The sequence below is a fragment of the Oncorhynchus nerka genome, linkage group LG25 (genome assembly GCF_034236695.1).
Source record: "Oncorhynchus nerka isolate Pitt River linkage group LG25, Oner_Uvic_2.0, whole genome shotgun sequence".
Taxonomy (NCBI): Eukaryota; Metazoa; Chordata; class Actinopteri; order Salmoniformes; family Salmonidae; genus Oncorhynchus; species Oncorhynchus nerka.
In genome coordinates this window covers 29352833-29378312 of record NC_088420.1, presented here as the reverse complement: position 1 = coordinate 29378312, position 25480 = coordinate 29352833, and the positions used below count along the sequence as shown (strand labels likewise).

The window sequence follows — 25480 nt, the reverse complement described above, 5'->3', positions numbered from 1 at the left end:
CTCTTACTGCAGTGTAAAGCTTGCACTCTCACTTGCTCTTTCTGTTAAAGTACTGTCCTGTATCTCTGTCTGTCTCTCTGTTGTTTTCTATTTATGCATGTGTAGGCCTTGTCACTGTGTTAGGAGGGCACTGTCTGTCCTACAAGTCATTACACTAACGTCAGTAATATCTGTCAATAAATTCTTTAGCAAACTTCCAAAGTGCTTAGTTGACCTGATATTGACCTCCACAGTTCATAGGTTGTGATCACTTTCATGTATGTAATAACAACCAGGATTGTTCTTGTTTGTTGTGTCTGGAGACTAGCACTAGTATGTTGCGTCTGGAGACTAGCGTGTGTTATGTTACTGTGTCCACGTGTAAGTGCCACCTTTCCAAAAGACAGTCAGGAATGACTGATGACACTTCTCAATATAGTATTCATGGGCAGAATGGACAAGGACGTGACATTGTTGCCACAATAACTTTGTTCTCAGTCAGTGAGTGAAGAAGGCTCTGTCTGTCACAATGCCTACACAGGTACAAATGTATCTATTTCCACAGTAAAACAAGTCCTATATTGACATATCCTGAATGCCCACTCAGCAAGGAAGAAGCCACTGCTCCAAAACCGTCATATAAAAGCCCGATTACGGTTTGCAACTGCACATGGGGACAAAGATCGTACTTTTTGCAGAAATGTCCTCTGGTCTGATGAAACAAAAATAGAACTGTTTGGCCATAATGACCATCGTTATGTTTGGAGGTAAAAGGGGTAGGCTTGCAAGCCGAAGAACACCATCCCAACCGTGAAGCATGGGGTGGCAGTGTCATGTTGTGGGGGTGCTTTTCTGCAGAAGGGACGGGTCCACTTCACTAAATAGATGTCATGAGGAATGGAAAATTATGTGGATATATCGAAGCAATGTCTCAAGATATCAGTCAGGAAGTTAAAGCTTGGTCGCAAATGGGTCTTCCAAATGGACAATGACCCCAAGCATACTTCTAAAGTAGTGGCAAAATGGCTTAAGGACAACAAAGTCAAAGTATTGGAGTGGCCATCACAAAGCCCTGACCTCAATCCCGTAGAAAATGTGTGGGCAAAACTGAAAAAGCGTGTGCGAGCAAGGAGGCCTACAAACCTGACTCAGTTACACCAGCTCTGTCATAAGGAATGGGCCAAAATTCACCCAACTTATTGTGGGAAGCTTGTCGAAGGATGCCCAAAGCATTTGACCCAAGTTAAACAATTTAAAGGCAATGCTACCAAATACTAATTGAGTGTATGTAAACTGCTGATCCACTGGGAATGTTATGAAAGAAATAAAAGCTTAAATAAATCATTCTCTCTACTATTATCCTGACATTTCACATTCCTAAAATAAAGTGGTGATCCTAACTGACCTAAGGCAGGGAATTTTTACTAGGATTAAATGTCAGTAATTGTGAAAAACTGAGTTTAAATGTATTTGACTAAGGTGTATGTAAACTTCCGACTTCAACTGTATGTAAATGTGATATTTTTGTTATTTATTTGTTATAATTTTGCTAAAATTTGAGCCTGTGTCACAGAGCTGAGCACAGCGCTAGGTTTATTCATCATCTGCATAGTGAGGAAGGAGAGGGAGGGACATGTTATGTTTAGACCCAGCATTCAGTGCGAGCTTCACGTTTCTCTGTCCTTGATAGTGTGGATAAGTACAGATGTAGAATCTTAATTTGAGCCAGTTTGCTACAACAAGAAAATAATCCTGCAGCAACAGGAAATGCCAATTATTATGTCGATTAGAAGTCATGGATATGTTTTGTAGGTGTTGATACATTTTACGTTAGGGCAAATTAAGTCTGGCCTTTTAAAGCAGAAATTACAAACTTGTGGAAGCCTTTTTAAACCTTGAATACACTACAAGTTTGCATTGCCTGTTGTGCAGGAAAATTCTCATCAACAAAAGATTGATCAAATTAAGATCCTACATGTGTATGTGTATCAAACAGAGTGTGTTCATCAATATCCCCAAGGTCATAGCCCGTATGCAGAGCATTGATGGGTATCAAATCCCTATCCCTCCACTGCTATCACCATCTCTCAGCTCAGAAAAGGGAGAGTGACAGTGTGTTCCATCTTCAGTGTAATACCTGTCATCACTCTCGGCTGTTTTCCATTGAGATGCTGAAAATAAAGGTATCTTACTGTATCATAGCAATAAAGGAGCCAAGAGTAGTGCATCATGGGATTGATGCGGTCGTACAAAAACAACTTACTTAAGTAAGGTTTTACAGGGCCACCCAAAGACCAGGAGTTATCTTTGAAACCAATCACAAAGGACAACCCACCTCTGAACCTGCTATTTAAACACATAATAGTCAATTTAATCTAGAGCAATTATGTGTCGCTCTGGTTAACTGCTTCAGGGATGTTCTCTTGACATTTGAGAATCACTCTGTGCCCGGAAAAGACTGTCCATTACAGGAACACTATGTACCTTGTTCTGGTCGGGTTGGGTTTTTGATGGCTTTCATGTTTCATCCAACATCTGAAGGTTGTCTGGAAAAGGAAAGTGACTTGGATTGAGTTGCCTGCATAGCAGTCAGTGTGCCCTCTTAGTCTCAGTGTCAACATACAGCGTTGTAAACAAATGCCTCCATCCCCCAACCTCCTTACCTTGTCCCGCTCTGTCATTCTGACAGGGGCGAGCACTGCCAGCTTGCAGAGCAGCACCACATTGTGTAAAAGACTGCCAATGTATCTGTGTGATGTGCCATAAAAGAGGAAGGACAAAGGAGAGACTTCAATTTTTCATGCAAATGTAATCTCAACCCCATAGATTTTTCTTTATATTGTCATGTTATTCCTTGGACAATGGCTTGTCACCTCTTCTTTCGGTTTTTAGCAGGACTGTCGCCTTGGTGCCAGCGGTTGTTTCTTGAAGCAGCGTGGGCATGGGCACCACATGCCAGGGCAGCAGGGGATCAGGAGGACCTGTGCCGAGTGGGCACAGGGCTGTCACGAGAGAGAGAAAGAGAGAATATATATAAAATATAAAGAGCGAGGCGGCTGCTTTTCAGCCAGTCTGCCAACACTCTGACATTTTCCTCTCCTGCCCTGACCCTGTAATTCCTCTCTGTGGATTAGTGTTGTAATGAGAGCAGGGCCTGCTAGATTCTCGGTAGCAGTGCTGTAGTCTTGACACAGACAACTGTGTCCTTTTCCAAATTTCAACTGTAATTATCCAGTCACATTAACAAAGACATAACATTCTCAACAATGACATACACAGAGTGTATAAAACATTAGGAACACCTGCTCTTTCAATGACATAGACTGACCAAAGGAATCCATATGAAAGCTTATTAACATCACCACTTCAATCAGTGACGATGAAGAGAAGGAGACAGGTTAAAGAAGGATTTTTAAGCCTCGAGTTAATTGAGACATGGATTGTGTATGTGTGCTATTCAGAGGGTGAATGGGCAAGACAAAAGATTTAAGTGCCTTTGAAAAGGGTATGGTAGTAGGTGCCAAGCGCACCGGTTTGAGTGTGTCAAGAACTGAAATACTGCTGTTTTTTTTTACCGTCAACTGTTTCCCTTGTGTATTAAGAATGGTCCACCACCAAAAGGACATCCAGCCAACTTGACATAACTGTGGGAAGCATTGGAGTCAACATGGGCCAGCATTCCTGTGGAAGGGTTTCGAAAATCTTGCAAAATCTTGCGACTTGCTCTTACACCAGTGTCCCTATTCATACCCTATGTATACCCTATTCTTATACCAGTGTCCCCATTCATACCTTATTTATAAATTATTCTTACACCAGTGTCCCTATTCATACCCTATCTATACCCTATTCTTAGGATATAAATAGGGTATGGTCCATTTTACAGTTGAGTGAACCATACCATGCTTCTTCCCCATCTGCTCTGTGAGTGATTCTGTCTATTTTTTGTCTCTGGCTATTTTATTGTAAACACATGCATGAAGTCTTAGGCTTTCACGTTGCTCATGCAGGACTTGTGTGTGTATGTGTTGGCAGGCATGGTGGCAGCATTATGTTGGCATGTGTCCTGCTGAATGGACAGCCAGAGTGAGGTGAACTCACATGGGTTACTGCAGCTACATATGTAGGATCTTAATTTGATCACCTTATTGCAGTAGAACTTTCGTGAAATGCAGGATATTGTAGTGTATTTGAGTTTCAACAGAACTGCTCATAGTGTGTTAGAGGTGCAAGAGAGAAAAGCCACTAATCCATACCACTTCCTACATTTACATACAGAGTACACACATTTTCCATACTGTCACAGAATTACTCATAGTGTGTTAGTCACGAAGCATGACCATTTTTCTTGTTTCTGCACGTTCTGAGATGAAAGTTAGATTCTGTAGCGGTTTGAAGATGGAAAATAACATGTCAAAAGGTACTGGCTGAATCAACAATAGGTTGAAAAGTTAATAAATAGGTTTGCTCCATGAAAGTATTGTCATCTTTCATCTCATCTCTCTCTCCGTCTCTTTCTTTTCATATCTCTGTAGCTCTCTCCTCCAAGTTTCCTTCCCTTTTCTACTGCCCGAAGTATTATCTAACATGGAAAGCTAGGGTCAATTAGAGCTTTGATGGACATAAAATAATGAAAATAAATGAAATTAAACAAATGACTTATTGTTCAAGGTTATAACAATCTCATGCTGCTGTTCGGTTGTAATTCCATCCAAGTGAATGTCTACAACCACATAGAATGAGAAAGAAAGAATGAGACACAGAACCTGAATTGATAACTGCATCTAAAGACTTAGACTCAAAGGTCTGGTTGCTGTGTCAATGTTAGATAATAGTTGGCTGGTATGCCCTCACCCATCTGAGCAGACGGCTGTGAATGCCCTCACCCGCTAGTACACTTATGCTGACTGTGATTTGGGTTCTGACCCTCCACAGGATGTCCGGTAAGAACAATGCTGATGCTTCTCCTTTCGGGATATGTATTTCCTTTTCACCAACACACATTAAGCACACACACACTTTTGGCTATACCATGAATCTTGACTGGGAGTGAATCTTGTGTGGAAGACAAGGGGGTTTGGTCAAGATATTTACACATTTACACAGATCAGACACGGACAGAGTTAGATTAGCTCAATTTCAAGGGTGTTTATTTAAACAACAAAGAAAAATAAAAGAATCTCCTCCAGGAGACCTCCTCCGGGATACCGTCTTCTGGGCTCCGGGGTCTTGCTGTATCCTGGGGGAACCAAACTGAGCTCCCTCCGTTATCCCTGGGACTGTGCACAACTATACAGGGGTAACCTCTCTTCCCCCAGTCCCCTCTCCCGTGTGCTGCCCTCCTGGCAGCTTTATGGGACTCATCCAGCTGGTGAGCAATCAGCCCCTTGATTACTCACCAAGCACAATCAGCCCCAATTAGTCCTGGCAGGAGAGCCCGTCGAGACCTGGCACATCCAGCAGAGGGAGCCATCGCCTCGTGATGTCGACTCCTGGCACCAGGCCTCGATGATTCTCCCCTGGTGGCTGACCTGCTGTACGCCACACTTGGTGGAATACTACTTGTGTCAATCCCAAATTAATTGTAGTTCTATAAGGCAAAAACATGCACAACATAACAGTATCAGTAAAGTGTCATAATTACGCAAAATAAAAATAATGCTATATAAACATGAATGAATAAGAATAAGATTACACTATTTACATACAGCTATTAACAGAGCAGCATAAACATGAACCTAAAGATGAACCTCTTGTAGGAGAGAGATAAACCAATTACTAAGACTGACAAGATAAAGATTTATGGCACCCCCTCTGGCCTATATTAGCATCCACTAAAAGGCCTCTAACCTAAAGGGCCTAGCCTCTGCAGGCCACAGGCGTCACAGAACAAGTGGATGTCCCTAAGGGAAGCCGGGGAGTCCATCTCTGGGCTGGTGTGGCACCTTGGAAGGGCTATCTGGTGCAGGTCTGGAAGTTCTCTCTCCGACTCTGGGGTGATGTACCCCAGCAGGTCGTATTGCTATCCAGGACCTTGTAAATAGCGTGCATGGTAACTGTTGGACTTGTACGACTGGCAGGACTTGTACAACAGGGTGTCGGACTGACAGTGCAAGCTTACCCAAAGGAACGTTTGTCCACAAGGGCCTTGGCATCTTCCTTGTCAGTTAGGCTTTGCAAACAGTTGTCCATGTAGAAGGACTTCTCTATCGACTCTCTTGTCTTCTCCAGACCAACCTCACCATGGTGGAACATCCCACGAATGTCACTGCTGATGGCAACAGAGTGATCTCTAAATCTGAGGAGCACTGCAAGTAGAGGGGCCCAGCATGGGTCCTGGGAGCAGGAGCTTGTTAACCTGTTGCTTCTACTCGGGACGCTTGCGTCCCAACTAGAGCTCTGGAAATACAAATGCGCTACGCTAAATGCTAATAGTATTAGTTAAAACTCAAAAGTTCATTAAAATACACATGCAGGGTATCGAATTAAAGCTACACTCGTTGTGAATCCAGGCAACAAGTCAGATTTTTAAAATGCTTTTCGGCGAAAGCATGAGAAGCTATTATCTGATAGCATGCAACACCCCAAAAGACCCACAGGGGACGTAAACAAAATAATTAGCATTTCGGCGTTACACAAACCGCACAATAAAATAGAAAACATTCATTACCTTTCACCATCTTCTTTGTTGGCACTCCTAGATGTCCCATAAACACTATTTGGGTCTTTATTTCGATTAAATCGGTCCATATAAAGCCTAGATATCGTTATATGTAGACTGTGTGATAAACGAAAAAAACATCGTTTCAAAACGTAACGTCATTTTTTAAAATTCAAAAAGTCGACGATAAACTTTCACAAAACACTTCAAATACGTTTGTAATGCAACTTTAGGTATTAGTAAACGTTAATAAGCGATAAAATTCATCAGGAGGCGATGTAAAGATCATTAGCTGTCCGTCTGGAAAAATGTCCGGCTAGAAACTCAACGAAAATATCCGGTCCTAGACCAGAGGAGATACGGTGCCCTGCATGTGTTTGACCAAGAAAAAACTCGAAGGGAAATGACAAGACTCTAGACACTGTGTGGAAGCTGTAGGTACTGCAACCTCAGTCAATTAATTGTGGTTCACCTTTATCAATGGGTTCAAGTAGCGCATGGATATATTTTCCCATTTTCAGTGATCAGTTTTTCCTGTGCTTTTCGATGTAAATGCCGTTCTGGTAAAGCCACAGCAGTGATTTAACCAGTTTTTTAAACGTCTGAGTGTTTTCTATCCACACAGACTAAGCAAATGCATATACTATATTCCTGGCATGAGTAGTAGGGCGCTGAAATGTTGCGCGATTTTTAACAGAATGTTCAAAAAAGTAGAGGGTCGACTTAAGAGGTTAATGTGGTCCCCTTTGTACTTGAACGATCAGTTGAATACCACAACATTCTTGCCGTTATGCTGTGGTGTGGGATGTACCAGCTAATGGCAGTGTCGTCTTCAGCGCCTGTCGCTAGCTTGATGGTGTAGCTGGCCTGCTCCAACTTCTGAATCTTCGCTTTGAATGCTACTTTGAATGTTTGCTCTAGTGACTTCGCCAGCCTCTTCTCTGTGATGTGAGCAGTGGGAGCCCAGCCTCCTTAAGGGCTTGCAGCTGGGGCATGTTCTTGATGAAAAGGAGGGGAGTCGCGTAACGTTGGACTCCATCCACATCAACTCTCACTGTTCTGGCCTACAGCAGGTCTATCGCCTCCTGATCCTGGTGAGATCTGGTGCTGATCTTCTTGCTGCGCCATGGCAGTACATCCATCTGCCACAACTTCTCAACCTGACTGAACAGGTCAGCAGATTGGAAAAGCGTAGAGGTGACATAGCATTGCTGGTCTGAGAGGCTGTATTTCAGTCCCTACACAGTGCTCTGCAACCCAAGAGGGTCTTAATGCCAGCTGGGCCTGCTGCTGGGCCAAGACGGACTGGTTTCACTGGTGTGATCAGGTGGGGGTGCATTCCAGGTGACTAACTTAAGAAGCTGGTTGAGAGATTGTAAAGAGTGTGCAAAACTGTAATCAAGGCAAAGGGTGGCTACTTTGAAGAATCTAAAATATTTTTAGATTTGTTTAACACTTTTTTGGTTAAGACATGATTCCATATGTATTATTTCATAGTTCTGATGTCTTCACTATTATTCTACAATGTAGAAAATAGAACCAATAACGAAAAACCCTTGAACGAGTAGGTGTGTCCAAAATTTTGACTATAAATTTATATCTGTTTTTCTTTTATTTTTAAGATGTCTCTTTCCCTTTGTCCAGCTGCTTCTGTGACCGAGTTTTGAGTGAAGGGGATGAGTACTTTTAGGTTTTAGGAGGATGTGTTTTGTGTACAGGCTGGTGGCTGATTCTTGGTTTATACCAATTATCCTTCCTGCCGTCTTGATAAAGTGCAGAAGCTTGCGCTCACGTGTTTCCAGAAACGAATATCAGACCAAAGAAGAGCACACTCAGCAAGACAGATTTATAGAACATTTGTAAGATATGGTGGTCAAAATGTTTAAATTTGCAAGAAATAACTTTTTCTGTTTCAATTTCTTAATCTTTGACAAAGGCACAGTCATTGAATTTCAGTTTGTTGTCTATTCCGATTCCCAGGTATTTGTGTGCGGTGAATCGACTGATTCCCCAATGATATTTATAGGGGTAGTGGAGTTTTGTTCTTTCTGAAATCAATTTCCATCTCTTTTGTTTTTTTTGGTCTGGGTGGAGGAAACCCACAACAGTGGTGTCATCTGCATCTTTAAAGAATGTGTGGGCTGAGTCAGAGGCTTGACAATCATTTGTGTAGTGTGTACAGTGTGTAGAGTATGGGTGAAAGTACACATCCTTGAGGGGCTACCGCATTAACCATTCAAGATGTAGAAATGGCGGAGTAAAACTTCACTTGTTTCACAAAGAAACTATGAATCCACTTGATCAGTAGAGAGTTGACACCCAAATTCACCAGCTTATCTACTAGTAGGTGGGGTTGGATTGTGTTGAACGCGCTACTGAAGTTAATTAACATTTTCTCTAGACTATTTACCTTTTCTAAGTGTTCATAGATATTGTTCAGCATGACCGATAACACATTATCAACACCCCTAGAGGCACAGAAGGTGAATTGGTTTGAATCTAATTGGAATAAGAGACCAGAGGGAATTTGTTTTTGAATTCATTATTTCAAAACATTTCATAGGTACAAGGCTACAGGGCATAAATCGTTATTTTCTCTCGGCCTGTTGTTTTTAGGTACTGGGACAATCAGTGACGTCTTCAATTCATCTGGAATTATCCCACTGTCCAGTGACAGCTGGAACAACTTCTGTAAAGGTAATAGGAGCTGGTGTGCGCATGCCTGAACTGCCTTGCTGCTGATGCCTTCTGGACCATATGATAATTATGGGTTGACACGTTGAAAGTATTGCTTGACGTCCTTCACAGAGATCTGTATATCAACATCTGATATGCTGTCTATACGGTCCAAGTGTACTTTCTGCTGCGATATAAAAATCACACGTCAAACCAATGAAAACTGTTCAAATAATTCCCAAAAGCAAGGTCTTTTCCGACTGTCAAACAATGTCTCTTTGGTTTGTGATGGTTTGTAGCCCTTGCCAGGCTTTTCTACTGACCTTGTCCTTGAAAAGGTTTTCTAATTTGTCTTTGTATGCTGCCTTGGACTCCTTGATTTTGCTTTTGAGTCACGTCTGAGTATTCTTCCTTTCCTCTTTACTGCCACCTGATTTAAAAACGTTTTTTTTTTGATTGAGGAGCTCTTTTAATTTCCAAGGTACCCACAGTTTATCATTGAGGAAGATGTTGACTTTCTTTTTGGGAATAACGAGATCCTCACAGAAACAGATGTACTCCGAGACAGTATCCGCTGCCTCTTCCAGGTCGTCGGCGCTGTCCGTCAGGGTCACCCAGTCAGTGGACTCAAAACAGTCCTGGAGGATTTCAGTAGCTTCATAAGTGTCCCTGGAGTGTCCCTGAAGTAACATCGTTCAGGAGAATATGTGGGTCGCGTCAGGGTGTAGCAGCAAACCCGATGTGTCAGTGGAGACGTGCAATTCTCCGACCAGGAGGCAGGGTTGTCTTCCCTAATCGTACATGGGTCTCGCTGTCATATTGGATGTGGGACTTGATCTCTAGAAACTTCCTGTATTATGCTACAGTACATGACCGAAAGTGTGTGGACACCTGCTCGTCGAACATCTCATTCCAAAATCATGGGCATTAATATGGAGTTGGTCCCCATTTGCTGCTATAACAGCCTCCACTCTTCTGGGAAGGCTTTCCACTAGATGTTGGAACAATACTGCGGGGACTTGCTTCCATTCAGCCACAAGAGCATTAGTGAGGTCAGGCACTAATGTTGGGCGATTAGGCCTGGCTCGCAGTCAGCGTTCCATTTCATCCCAAAGGTGTTCAATTGGGTTGAGGTCAGTGCTCTGTGCAGGCCAGTCAAGTTCTTCCACACCGATCTTGACTAACCATTTCATGCTGAGACAGGATAGGGCCTTCCCCAAACTGTTGCCACAATGTTGTTAGTACAGAATTGTGTATAATGTAAATGTATGCTGTAGCGTCAAGATTTCCCTTCACTTTTAGTGGCCTGGCCCGAACCATGAATATCAGGCCCAGACCATTATTCCACATCCACCAAACTTGACAGTTGTCACTATGCATTCGGGCAGGTAGCGTTATCCTGGCATCCACCAAATCCAGATTCGTCCTTCAGACTGCCAGATGGTGAAGCGTGATTCATCACTCCAGAGATCGCGTTCCCACTGCTCCAGTGTCAAATGGTGGCGAGCTTTACACCACTCCAGCCGACGCTTGGCATTGCGCATGGTGATCTTAGGCTTGTGTCTGGCTGCTCGGCCATGGAAACCCAAATCAATGAGCTCCCGACGAACAGTTCTTGTGCTGACGTTGCTTCTGGAGGCAGTTTGGAACTCGGTAGTAAGTGTTGTAACCAAGGACAGACCATTTTTATGTGCTTCAGCACTCTGCTGTCCTGTTCTGTGAGCTTGTGTGGCCTACCACTTCACGGCTGAGCCTTTGTTGATCCTAGACATTTCCACTTCACAATAACAGCACTTACATTTGACCGAGGCAGCTGTAAGAGGGCAGAAATTTTACGAACAGACTTGTTGGAAAGGTGGCATCCTATGACGGTTCCACGTTGAAATTCTCTTAGCTCCTGAGTAAGGCCATTCTACTGCCAATGTTTGTCTATGGAGATTGTCTGTGTGCTCAATTTTATACACCTGTCAGCACCTGTCAGTGTTGCTGAAATAGTCGAATCCACTAATTTGAAGGGGTGCCACATAATTTTGTATATATAGTGTATGTAGTATATATTTTATGTTTTCCCACTGCAACCGCCAACCACAGGAAGACTCAGGAGCCCGGTCTCAATGAGTGTAGACAGCCTGCTGCTGCCGCTCTGCTAATCATCACATTGGGGGAGTAGAGGAGGTAGGGGGCCCATGTAGGTAAATGGAGGGCCCTGCCTTGGTTGGGTAACTGATCAAAATAAAATAAACTGCATAATAAAGGAATGTGACTGGTCAGTTGTGTGAGTCAGGGGCTGGGCCCCGAGCAAAAAAAGACCAATACAAATTAAAAAATTTTATATTACATTTTTTTATTCAACCACAGTAGCCCGCTCTCAATGTTCAAAATACACCAGAGAGAATCATTTAGCCACAGGTTCAATAGTTTATAAAAAAATATTTAATTCAAGATTAAGTTTTATCACAAGCACATAGAGGTATCTGCCAAAATTAAGGAAACACCAACATAAAGTATATTAAAATTGTATTGCACCACCACGAGCTGGCAGAACAGCTTCAATGTGCCTTGGCATAGATTCTCCAAGTGGACCTAAACCATGCCAGGAAATGCACCCCACACCATAACATACAGGTATCCCTTGTTTATTCAAGTGTTTCCTTTTTTTACAGTTACCTGTATTTGGGAAGGCAGGCTGCAGTTTGGGCAGCATGAGTGTCAAATATAGGTTACAGATTTTTTTGCATTGTGGCCATAGACATACAATCCATACAAGGGTTTTTAAAACCTCTACCCTGGCAATTTGACTGTTAAACTCAAGGGTACACAAGCAATGTTTATGGATTATATTTCTATGGTTGGTTGCAGCTGTCGGTTTGCCTTTTGCAGATTTCAAAATACAATTGCAGGAAAAACATATAGTTTGGAAAACAAATGCATACTGCTGAAAAGAGAATAATCTGTCTGTAGAACCAATTTGTAGTTAACAGCAGCACTTCTTTTCAAAGTAGCTCATCTTGAGATAGGCTATTGCCACGATGAGCGCATCACCGTCAGTAGCCTATAGCCCTATTTGCACAGGATTAGTTTTACTGGGGGAGATAGGATTATGTAATTATGTACACGAGCACAAATAACCACATCCGTAATTAAGTCCCGACCGAATCTGCCATGTCTATCATTTTTACATAGCAGGAGAGTAATAATTCCAGGCAAAAAAAACAGTTTTTCGACTAACCCCAAGGTCCTCTGATAATACTTGTCCTGTGCGAATCGACATCCCTGTGTTTTGAGAGAAATGTCAAATCAAATCAAATCAATCCAATCAAATTTTATTTGTCACATACACATGGTTAGCAGATGTTAATGCGAGTGTAGCGAAATGCTTGTGCTTCTAGTTCCGACAATGCAGTGATAACCAACAAGTAATCTTGTAGACACGGTTTGAGCATGAAAACAATAACTGATTAGATAAATTGATGCTTAACATGAAGTGCTGCGCATAAACTATATGTGAAGGGCCTACATGTACAGTGCATTCAGAAAGTATTCAAACCCCACTTTATCCACATTTTGTTATGTTAAAGCCTTATTCTAAAATGGATTAAATCACTTTTCCCTCATCAATCAACACACAATACGCCATAATGACAAAGCGAAAACAGGTTTTTAGAAATGTTGAAAAATGTATAAAAACACAACAGAAATAACTTATTTACATAAGTATTCAGACCCTTTCCTATAAGACTTGAAATTGAGCTCTGGTGCATGCTATTTCCATTAAATCATCCTTGAGCTGTTTCTGCAACTTGATTGGAGTCCACTTGTGGTAATTTCAATTGATTGGACATGATTTGGAAAGGTATAAGGTCCCACAGTTGACAGTGCATGTCAGAGCAAAAACAAAGTCATGATGTTGAAGGAATTGTCCGTAGAGGTCCCCGACAGGATTGTGTCAGTTCACCTTCCAACAGGACAACAGAAGAATGAGAAAAAACTCCCCAAATACAGGTGTTTCAAGCATCATTGTAGCATCATACCCAAGAAGACTTAAGGCTGTAATTGCTGCCAAAGGTGATTCAACAAAATACTGAGTAAAGGTTCTGAATACTGTTGACTTTGCGGCTGAGCCGTTGTTGCTCCAAGACGTTTCCACTTCACAATAACAGCCCGTACAGTTGACCGGGGCAGCACTAAGAGGGCAGAAAAAAGTTTGAACACACATACTCATTCAAGGGTTTTTCTTTATTTTCACAATTTTCTACATTTTAGAATAATAGTGAAGACATCAAAATTATGAAATAACACATAGAATCATGTACAACCAAAAAAAGTGTTAAACAAATCAAAATATACAGTTGAAGTCGGACGTTTTTCATACACCTTTGACAAATACATTTAAACTCAGTTTTTCAAAATTCCTGACATTTAATCCTAGTAAAACTTCCCTGTCTTAGGTCAGTTAGGATCACTACTTTATTTTAAGAATGTGAAATGTCAGAATAATAGTAGAGAGAATGATTTCTTTCAGCTTTTCTTTCAGCAGTTTACATACACTCACTTAGTATTTGGTAGCATTGCCTTTAAATTGTTTAACTTGGGTCATATATTTTGGGCAGCCTTCCACAAGCTTCCCACAATAAGTTGGGTGAATTTTGGCCCATTCCTCCTGACAGAGCTGGTATTCTTAGGTTCATTGTCCATTTGGAGAACCCATTTGAGACCAAGCTTTAACTTCCTGACTGATGTCTTGAGATGTTCCTTCAGTATATCCACATACTATTCCATTCCTCATGATTCTATTTTGTGAGGTGCACCAGTCCCTCCTGCAGAAAAGCACCCCCACAACATGATACTGCCACCACAATGCTTCACGTTTGGGATGGTGTTCTTCGGCTTGCAAACCTCCCCCTTTTTCCTTGAAACATAACAATGGTCATCATGGCCAAACAGTTCTATTTTTGTTTCATCAGACCAGAGGACATTTCTCCAAAAAGTACGATCTTTGTCCCCATGTGCAGTTGCAAAACATAGTTTGGAGCAGTGGCTTCTTCCTTGCTGAATGTCCTTTCAGTTTATGTCGATATAGGACGCGTTTTACTGTGGATATAGATACTTTTGTACCTGTTTCCTCCAGCATCTTCACAAGGTCCTTTGCTGTTGTTCTGGGATTGATTTGCACTTTTCGCACCAAAGTACGTTCATCTCTAGGAGACAGAACGCGTCTCCTTCCTGAGCGATATGACGACTGCATGGTCCCATGGTGTTTATACTTGCGTACTATTGTTTATACAGATGAACGTGGTATTTTCAGGCATTTGGAAATTGCTCCCAAGGGTGAACCAGACTTGTGGAGGTCTACAATTTTTTTCGGAGTTCTTGGCTGATTTTCCCATGATGTCAAGCAAAGAGTCACTGAGATTGAAGGACTTCCTTGAAATACATCCACAGGTACTCCAATTGACTCAAATGATGTCAATTAGCCTATCAGAAGCTTCTAAAGCCATGACATTTTCTGCAATTGTCCAAGCTGTTTAAAGGCACAGTCAACTTAATGTAAACTTCTGACCTACTGGAATTGTGATACAGTGAATTAAAGGTGAAATTATCGGTCTGTAAACAATTGTTGAAAAAATTACTTGTGTCATGCACAAAGTAGATGTCCTAACCGACTTGCCAAAACTATAGCGTGTTAACAAAACAATTTGTGGAGTGGTTGAAAAACGAGTTAATGACTCCAACCTATGTAAACCATCGACTTCAACTGTGTTTTAGATTTTAGATTGACAGCTTTGCACACTCTTGGCATTCTCTCATCTAGCATCACCTGGAAAGCTTTTTCAACAGTCTTGAAGGAGTTCCGACATATCCTGAGAATTTGTTGGCTGTTTTTCCTTTAGGTTTTTTTGGAACCAAAAATCTCACATTTGGGCTGATCAGACCAAAGGACAGATTTCCACGGTTATAATGTCCATTGCTCATGTTTCTTGGTCCAAGAAAGTTTCTTCTTATTATTGGTGTCCTTTAGTAGTATTTTCTTTTCAGCAATTGACCGTGAAGGCCTGATTCACGCATTCTCCTATGAACCGTTGATTTTGAGATGTGTCTGTTTCTTGAACTCTGTGAAGCATTTATTGGGCTGCAATTTCTGAGGTTCAGAACTCACCCTCTGCAGCAGACGTACCTCTGGGTCTTTCTTTCCTGTGGCAGTTCTCATGAGAGCCATTTTCATCATACCACTTGTCACAGGCCGGCTCATAGCCTGTGGCAAAAATGAGGGGACGCGAACAACAGGTATAGGCCAATTAAAAAATGTTCTTTATTGTAAACAAAACTATTAACTTTAAACTAAGAAAAGGGAATGAGGTGTGGAAGTATCATAATGTAAGGTGTATGTAAAGTGCATGGATGCGTGAATCTGTGTGTGTGAATGACTGAGTGAAAACTACAAAAGAACAAACAAAACAGGTTCATACCTGGAGGAGCGGAGAAAGAGAGGTGATTAGTGGCAGTTTAAATACTCTGATCCCAGGTGACTCTAATCACTAATGACCCTCCTCTGCCTGCAGGAGGAACCGCCCCTGCAATGCAGAGGAGGAGTCGTGACACACTTGATGGTATTTGCAACTGCACATCAAGAAATGTTAAAAGTTCTTGAAATGTCTTAAATTAATGATGGACTTTCATTTCTCGTTGCTTATTTAAGCTGTTCTTGCCATAATATGGACTTGGTATTTTACCAAATAGGGCTATCTTCAGTTTTACCACCCCTACCTTGTCACAACACAACTGATTGGCTCAAACTTCTTTGGGCTAAAGCGACCCACCTCGACAACTGCCGGTGAAATTGCAGAGCGCCAAATTCAAATGACAGAAATCATAATATGAAACTTTCATACATCATTTAAAAGATAAACTTCTTGTTAATCCAGCCACGTTATCAGATTTCAAAAAGGCTTTACGGCAAAAGCACACTATGTGATTATCTGAGGACAGCGGCCCACATACAAAAGCATTAAAAACATTTTCCAACCAAACAGATTCCAACCTATTCATCCCAAGATGGCATAGCAGTCAGACGTCCTTTGTCCTCGTCTTGTCGTGTCCCGTATATATATATATAAAAGATATGCGAAGAAAGGTGCAAATAAATATATATATATATATATCCAAAAACTCAACTTCAAAACACTCTCCTGCAACCCGCCTCACCAATTTAAAAAAATATATTATTTACCTCAAATCTGAAATCCACAATAGAAGCTAGCCAGAAGCTAGCCAGAAGCTAACCAGAAGCTAACCAGAAGCTAGCCAGAAGATAGCCAGAAGATAGCCAGAAGATAGCCAGAAGCTAGCCAGTTTACTGGAACATACCGGACCTATTTTTCTCTCCATATCCCCAGGTTTCAACCGCAAGCTCTGGACATTTACACCTGGATCTCGCAGCTAGCTAGCTGCTATCCGTGTGACTCTTGGCTTACGTCGATCCCGGAGCAAACATCAATTATTCCGGAGCTAGCCAGCTGAAGAGTTTCATCAGCCACTCCTGGGCTACAATCACCTATCTGGACTCGTTTTACTGCCAATGCGGAGCCCCACCGGGCCTTCACGACTGGACTACCGACGTTATCTGCCCGAGGGAGTTATCCAACTCGCCACTCCGTCGCAACGTTATCTGAACGCCCATCTGCGGCCCGCTAATCTTTAGCTGTCTATTCTGCTGCTATCTGAATCGGACAATTTTTCTTGGGTCAATTTAACTATATCTATTTTGCTAATTGGATTGATCCCCTCTACCAAATCAAATCAAATCAAATGTATTTATATGGCCCTTCGTACATCAGCTGATATCTCAAAGTGCTGTACAGAAACCCATCCTAAAACCCCAAACAGCAAGCAATACAGGTGTTGAAGCGCGTAAGCTAGGAAAAACTCCCTAGCAAGGCCAAAACCTAGGGAGAAACCTAGAGAGGAACAAGGCTATGAGGGGTGGCCAGTCCTCTTCTGGCTGTGCCGGGTAAAGATTATAACAGAGCCAAGATGTTCAAATGTTCATAAATGACCAGCATGGTCAAATAATAATAATCACAGTAGTTGTCGAGGGTGCAGCAAGTCAGCACCTCAGGAGTAAATGTCAGTTGGCTTTTCATAGCCGATCATTTAAAGTATCTCTACCACTCCTGCTGTCTCTAGAGAGTTGAAAACAGCAGGTCTGGGACAGGTAGCACGTCCCGTGAACAGGTCAGGATTCCATAGCCGCAGGCAGAACAGTTGAAACTGGAGCAGCACGGCCAGGTGGACTGGGGACAGCAAGGAGTCATCATGCCAGGTAGTCCTGAGGCATGGTTATAGGGCTCAGGTCCTCAGAGAGAGAGAAAGAAAGAGAGAAAGAGAGAATTAGAGAGAGCATACTTAAATTCACACAGGACACCGGATAAGACAGGAGAAGTACTCCAGATTTAACAAACTGACCCTAGCCCCCTGACACATAAACTACTGCAGCATAAATACTGGAGGCTGAGACAGGAGGGGTCAGGAGACACTGTGGCCCCATCCGATGATACCCCCGGACAGGGCCAAACAGGAAGGATATAACCCCACCCACTTTGCCAAAGCACAGCCCCCACACCACGAGAGGGATATCTTCAACCACCAACGTACCATCCTGAGACAAGGCCGAGTATAGCCCACAAAGATCTCCGCCACGGCACAACCCAAGGGAGGGGGGCGCCAACCCAGGTCTGCCAACCTAGGCAGACCATTCCATAAAAATTTAACTCTATAGGAGAAAGCCCTGCCTCCAGCTGTTTGCTTAGAAATTCTAGGTAAAATTAGGTCTGCGTCTTGTGACCGTAGCGTACGTGTAGGTATGTACGGCAGGACCAAATCAGAGAGAGAGGTCGGAGCAAGCCCATGTAATGCTTTGTAGGTTAGCAGTAAAACCTTGAAATTAGCCCTTGCCTTGACAGGAAGCCAATGTAGGGAGGCTAGCACCGGAGTAATATGATCAAATTTTTGGGTTCTAGTCAGGATTCTAGCAGCCATATTTAGCACTCAATTAAGTTTATTTTGTGCTTTACCCGGGTTGCCAGAAAATAGAACATTACAGTAGTCTAACCTACAAGTAACAAAAGCATGGATTAATTTTTCTGCATCATTTTTGGACAGAAAGTTACTGATTTTTGCAATGTTACATAGATGGAAAAAAGTCTTGATATATTCGTCAAAAGATAGATCAGGGTCCAGAGTAACGCCGAGGTCCTTCACAGTTTTATTTGAGACGACTGTACAACCATTAAGATTAATTGTCAGATTCAACAGAAGATCTCTTTGTTTCTTGGGACCCTAGAACAAGCATCTCTTTTTTGTCCAAGTTTAAAAGTAGAATGTTTGCAGCCATCCACTTCCTTATGTCTGAAGCACAGGCTTCTAGCGAGGGCAATTTTGGGTCTTCACCATGTTTCATTGAAATGTACATCTGTGTGTCATCCGCATAGCAATGAAAGTTAACATTATGGGGTAACCACATGGATCCCCACTAATCTACCGACGGAAATGCACGAGGTGGGTAAAAACAGACCTCCATCCTATGCTAGCTTGCTACCGATGGCCCGGCTAGCTGTCTGAATTGCCGTTACCCCAACCAACCTCACTGCTCACTGGACCCTTATGATCACTCGACTGAGCATGACTCTCCTTAATGTCAATATGCCTTGTCCATTGCTGTTCTGGTTAGTGTTTATTGGTTTTTTTCACAGTAGAGCCTCTAGCCCTGCTCACTATACCTTATCCAACCTTTCAGTTCCACCACCCACACATGCAATGACATCACCTGGTTTCAATGATGTTTCTAGAGACAATATCTCTCTCTTCATCACTCAATACCTAGGTTTACCTCCACTGTATTCACATCCGACCATACCTTTGTGTGTACATTATACCTTGAAACTATTTTATCGCCCCCAGAAACCTCCTTTTACTCTCTGTTCCAGACATTCTAGATGACCAATTCTCATAGCTTTTAGCCGTACCCCTATCCTACTCCTCCTCTGTTCCTCTGGTGATGTAGAGGTTAATCCAGGCCCTGCAGTGCCTAGCTCCACTCCTATTCCCCAGGCGCTCTCTTTTGATGACTTCTGTAGCCATAATAGCCATGGTTTCATGCATGTTAACATTTGAAGCCTCCTCTCTAAGTTTGTTTTATTCACTGCTTTAGCACACTCTGCCAACCCGGATGTTCTAGCCGTGTCTGAATCCTGGCTTAGGAAGACGACCAAAAATTCTCAAATTTACATCCCTAACTAAGATAGGAAACACTGTCACCACCGATAAATCCACTATAATTGAGAATTTCAATAAGCATTTTTCTACGGCTGGCCATGCTTTCCACCTGGCTACCCCTACCCCGGTCAACAGAACTGCACCCCCTACAGCAACTCGCCCAAGCCTACCCCATTTATCCTTCTCCCAAATCCAGTCAGCTGATGTTCTGAAAGAGCTGCAAAATCTGCACCCCTACAAATCAGCCGGGCTAGACAATCTGGACACTTTCTTTCTAAATGTATCTCCCGAAATTGTTACCACCCCTATTATTAGCCTGTTCAACCTCTCTTTCGTGTCGTCTGAAATTCCCAAAGATTGGAAAGCAGCTGCGGTCATCCCCCTCTTCAAAGGGGGAGACACTCTAGACCAAAACTGCCACAGACCTATATCTATCCTAACCTGCCTTTCTAAGGTCTTAGAAAGCCAAGTCAACAAACAGATTACTGACCATTTCGAATCCCACCATACCTTCTCCGCAATGCAAACTGGTTTCAGAGCTGGTCATGGGTGCACCTCAGCCACGCTCAAGGTCCTAAACGATATCTTAACCGCCATCGATAAGAAACAATATTGTGCAGCCGTATTCATTGACCTGGCCAAGGCTTGCGACTCTGTCAATCACCACATCCTCATCGGCAGACTCGACAGCCTTGGTTTCTCAAATGATTGCCTCGCCTGGTTCACCAACTACTTCTCTGATAGAGTTCAGTGTGTCAAATCGGAGGGTCTGTTGACCGGGCCTCTGTCAGTCTCTATGGGGGTGCCACAGGGTTCAATTCTTGGACCGACTCTCTTCTCTGTATACATCAATGATGTCGCTCTTGCTGCTGGTGAGTCTCTGATCCACCTTTACGCAGACGACACCATTCTGTATACTTCTGGCCCTTCTTTGGACACTGTGTTAACAACCATTCATGCGAGCTTCAATGCCATACAACTCTCCTTCCTTGGCCTCCAATTGATCTTAAATACAAGTAAAACTAAATGCATGCTCTTCAACCGATCGCTGCCTGCACCTGCCCGCCTGTCCAACATCACTACTCTGGACAGCTCTGACTTAGAATATGTGGACAACTACAAATACCTAGGTGTCTGGTTAGACTGTAAACTCTCCTTCCAGACTCACATCAAACATCTTGGCTTCCTATTTCGCAACAAAGCATCCTTCACTCATGCTGCCAAACATACCCTTGTAAAATTGACCATCCTACCAATCCTCGACTACGGCGATGTCATTTACAAAATTGCCTCCAATACCCTACTCAATAAATTGGATGCAGTCTATTACAGTGCCATCCGTTTTGTCACCAAAGCCCCATATACTACCCACCACTGCGACCTGTATGCTCTCGTTGGCTGGCCGTCGCTTCATACTCGTCGCCAAACCCACTGGCTCCAGGTCGTCTACAAGACCCTGCTAGGTAAAGTCCCCCCTTATCTCAGCTCGCTGGTCACCATAGCAGCACCCACCTGTAGCACGCGCTCCAGCAGGTATATCTCTCTGGTCACCCCCAAAACCAATTCTTCCTTTGGCTGCCTCTCCTTCCAGTTCTCTGCTGCCAATGATTGGAACGAACTACAAAAATCTCTGAAACTGGAAACACTTATCTCCCTCACTTGCTTTAAGCACCAGCTGTCAGAGCAGCTCACAGATTACTCCACCTGTACATAGCCCATCTATAATTTAGCCCAAACAACTACATCTTTCCTGACTGTATTTATTTATTTATTTACTTTGCACCCCATTATTTCTCTCTCTACTTTGCATATTCTTCCACTGCAAATCAACCATTCCAGTGTTTTACTTGCTATATTGTATTTACTTCACCACCTTGGCCTTTTTTTGCCTTTACCTCCCTTATCTCACCTCACTTGCTCACATTGTATATATACTTATTTTTCTGCTGTATTATAGACTGTATGTTTGTTTTACTCCATGTGTAACTCTGTGTTGTTGTTGTATGTGTCAAACTGCTTTGCTTTATCTCGGCCAGGTCACAATTGTAAATGAGAACTTGTTCTCAACTTGCCTACCTGGTTTACTTGTTATGGCTGCAATCCCCCTATCGGGATAAGTGTCATCAACAACCGCTGAATAGCATACATTCAACATTCAATAAATATTACTACAAATATTTATATTCATGAAATCACAAGAGCAATATAGGAAAACACAGCTTAGCCTTTTGTTAATCCACCTGTTGTGTCAGATTTAGAAATTATGCTTTACAGCGAAAGCAATCCAAGCGTTTGTGTAAGTTTATCGATCGCTCGACAAAACATTAAGTACACGTAGCATCAGGAAGCTTGGTCATGAAAATCAGAAAAGCAATCAAATTAATCGTTTACCTTTGATGATCTTCGGATGTTTTCACTCACGAGACTCCCAGTTACACAACAAATGTTCCTTTTGTTCCATAAAGACTATTTCTATATCCAAAATACCTCAGTTTGTTTGTCGCGTTATGTTCAGAAATCCACAGGAAAGAGTGGTCACGACAACGCAGACGAAAATTCCAAATAGTTTCCATAATGTCCACAGAAACATGTCAAACGTTTTTTTATAATCAATCCTCAGGTTGTTCTTAAAATATATAATCGATAATATATCAACTGCAAATGTTCTGTTATACTCACAGACATAATTCAAACAGTTTCGGAAACTTTAGAGTGTTTTCTATCCAAAACGAATAATAATATGCATATATTAGCAACTGAGACTGAGGAGCTGGCCGTTTACAATGGGCACCTTTTCATCCAAGCTACTCAATACTACCCCTGCAGCAATAAAACGTTTTTTTGTTTTTTTGCAAAAGTCAGAAATAGCAATAAAATAAATCCCTTACCTTTGAAGATCTTCATCTGGTTGCAATCACAGGGGTCCCTGTTACATCCCAAAAAAGTAAGTTTATTTGGCACGCTTCTTTCAATAATCCACTGGTTTCCTCTCGTTCAAAATGCATACAAAATGAATCCCAAACATTACCAATAAACTTGGTCCAAACATGTCAAACAACATTCCTAATCAATCCTTAGGTACCCTATTATGAAAATTAACTATACAATTTAAGACTGAAAATATATTCAATACCGTAGATAAATAACCAAGTGCGCGCCCTCACTGGAGCACGTCACAATCATTTTCCAACCAAGCAGATGCATCACGGAAGTCAGAAATAGCCATAAAATATATTGCTTTCCTTTGAAGATCTTCATATTTTTGCAATCCCAAATATCCCAGTTACACAATGAATGGTCGTTTTGTTCAATAAAGTCCTTCTTTATATCTCTAAAATGTATTTGTCACATTTGATTCAGAAAAACACCTGTTCCAACTCGCCCAACATGCCTATAAAGGAATCTAAAAAGTAACCTGTAAACTTGGTCCAAACATTTCAAACAACATTTCTAATCCAATCTCAGGTATCCTATGTAAATAATCAATCAAATTTAAGACGGAATAAACTGTTTCCAATACCGGGAAAAAAAACAACGAGGAGCGCGCATTCATTCATGCTCACCAAAATACTAGAGTCCTCCTCTGTGACACTTAGAAAGAATACGACTACTTCTTCATTAAATTTTTTTTAAAACATCTAACAATTTTTAAAGACTGTTGACATCTAGTGGAAGCCATAGGAACTGCAATCTGGGACCGAATAATTTGGCTTTCCTGGAAAATAGTTTTGGAAAGTCGAATGACCTCAAAAAATAATTTTCCTGGATGGATTGTCCTCGGGATTTCGCCTGCCAAATCCGTTCTGTTATACTCACAGACATTATTTTAACAGTTTTAGAAACGTTAGAGTGTTTTCTATCCAATACTACCATGCATATCCTAGCTTCTGGGCCTGAGTAACAGGCAGTTTACTTTGGGCACCTCAGTCATCCAACCTTCCGAATACTGAAGGAATGAAATTCCATAAATTAACTTTTAACAAGGCACACCTGTTAATTTAAATGTTACTGCCTCATGAAGCTGGTTGAGAGAATGCCAATAGTGTACAAAGCTGTCATCAAGGCAAAGGCTGACTACTTTGAAGAATCTCAAATATAAAACATATTTTGATTTGTTTGACACTTTTTTAGTTCCGACATTATTCCATATGTGTTACTTCATAATTGTGATGTCTTCGCTACTAGTCTACGATGTAGAAAAACCCTGGAATGAGTAGGTGTCCAAACTTTTGAGTGGTACAGTATATGTACGGTATAAGTGAATATATCTAAACGGTTCACCCAATATGCATTGAAATACCGTCAAATTAAAGCCGACAGTCTAAACTTTAACCTCATAGTCATTGTGTCATTTCATTGCTGGAGTATGGAGTCAAAACAACCAAAACTGTATGACTGTCCCAGTACTTTTAGAACTGACTGTATATATGCCATTTATCAGATGCTTTTACCCAAAGGGCCTTACTAAAGTGAGTTCCTACATTTCAATATGGGTGGCCCCAGCAGGAATTTTACCTATGATCCAGGCATTGCTAGCTCCATAGTCTACCAACTGAGCCACACAGGACCACATAGGTAATGTATAAACTATACAATATGTTGTTTTAATGCCACCCCTCCCTCTGTGTGTTCAAAGGAGATCCTTGGCCTTGGACAGATCCAGCCCTACAGATCAAAGAGAGCCCTGTTCGCCCCCCGCATGCATGTCAGTGAGAACATGGAGCCCCCATTCCCGAAAGTCATTGGCACGGTAAGCCTCACCTGTCCGTCCCACCTCGGACACCTTCTGATACACTAATAGGCGGATTGTGGTGGGTTTACCACCATATTTAGTGTTATTCACAATCACGCAATGTGGATATCCATATTCCAGTGAAAACATGCCTCTCCACTGTGAATAGTGGCCGGGGAATTTAATGCAGGGAAACTCAAATCCATTCTACCTAATCTCTACCAGCATGTTAAATGTTTAACCAGAGGAAAAAAAATTCTAGACCAGCTTTGCTCCACAAACAGACGTACAAAGCTCTCCCTCACCCTCCATTTGGCAAATCTGACCGTGATTCTGTCTTCCTGATTCCTGCTTACAAGATAAACTAAAGCAAGAAGCACCAGTGACTCGGTCAATAAGAAAGTGGTCAGATGAAGCAGATGCTAAGCAACAGGACTGTTTTTCTAGCACAGACTGGAATATGTTCCGGGATTCTTCCGATGGCATTGAGGAGTACACCACATCAGTCACTGGCTTCATCAATAAGTGCATGGATGACGTCGTCCCCACAGTGACATTACGTACATACCCCAACCAGAAGCCATGGATAACAGGCAACATCTGCACTGAGCTAAAGTGTAGAGCTGCCACTTTCAAGGAGCGGGACCGTAACCTGGAAGCTTATGAGAAATCCCACTCTACCCTCCGACGAACCATCAAACAGGCTAAGCGTCAATACAGGAATAAGATTGAATCGTACTACACTGGCTCTGACTCTCGGCAGATGTGGCAGGGCTTAAAAACTATTACAGACTACAAAGGGAAGCAAGGCCACGAGCTTCCCAGTGACACAAACCTACCATACGAGCTAAATTACTTCTATGCTCGCTTCGAGGCAAGCAACACTGAAGCATGCATGAGAGCACCAGCTGTTTTGGACGACTGTGTTATCACGCTCTCCATAGCCGATGTGAGTAAGACCTTTAAACAGGTCAACATTCACAAGGCCACAGGGCCAGATGGATTACCAGGACGTGTTCTCCGAGCATGCGCTGACCAACTGGCAAGTGTCTTGACTGACATTTTCAACCTCTACCTGACTGAGTCTGTAATACCAACATGTTTCAAGCAGACCACCATAGTCCCTGTGCCCAAGAACACTAAGGTAACCTCCCTAAAGG

The 25480-nt window shown here is 42.3% G+C and overlaps 1 protein-coding gene across 1 annotated transcript in view; it reads left to right on the top strand.

Moving 5' to 3' along the window:
- LOC115109350 (cadherin-13-like) overlaps positions 1–25480 on the top strand; it is a 635591-nt gene that overhangs the window by 221262 nt on the left and 388849 nt on the right. The window contains exon 4 of the mRNA XM_029634155.2: positions 24225–24338. Coding sequence (XP_029490015.1) covers positions 24225–24338 — 114 coding nt within the window. The remainder of the gene's footprint in view (positions 1–24224; positions 24339–25480) is intronic.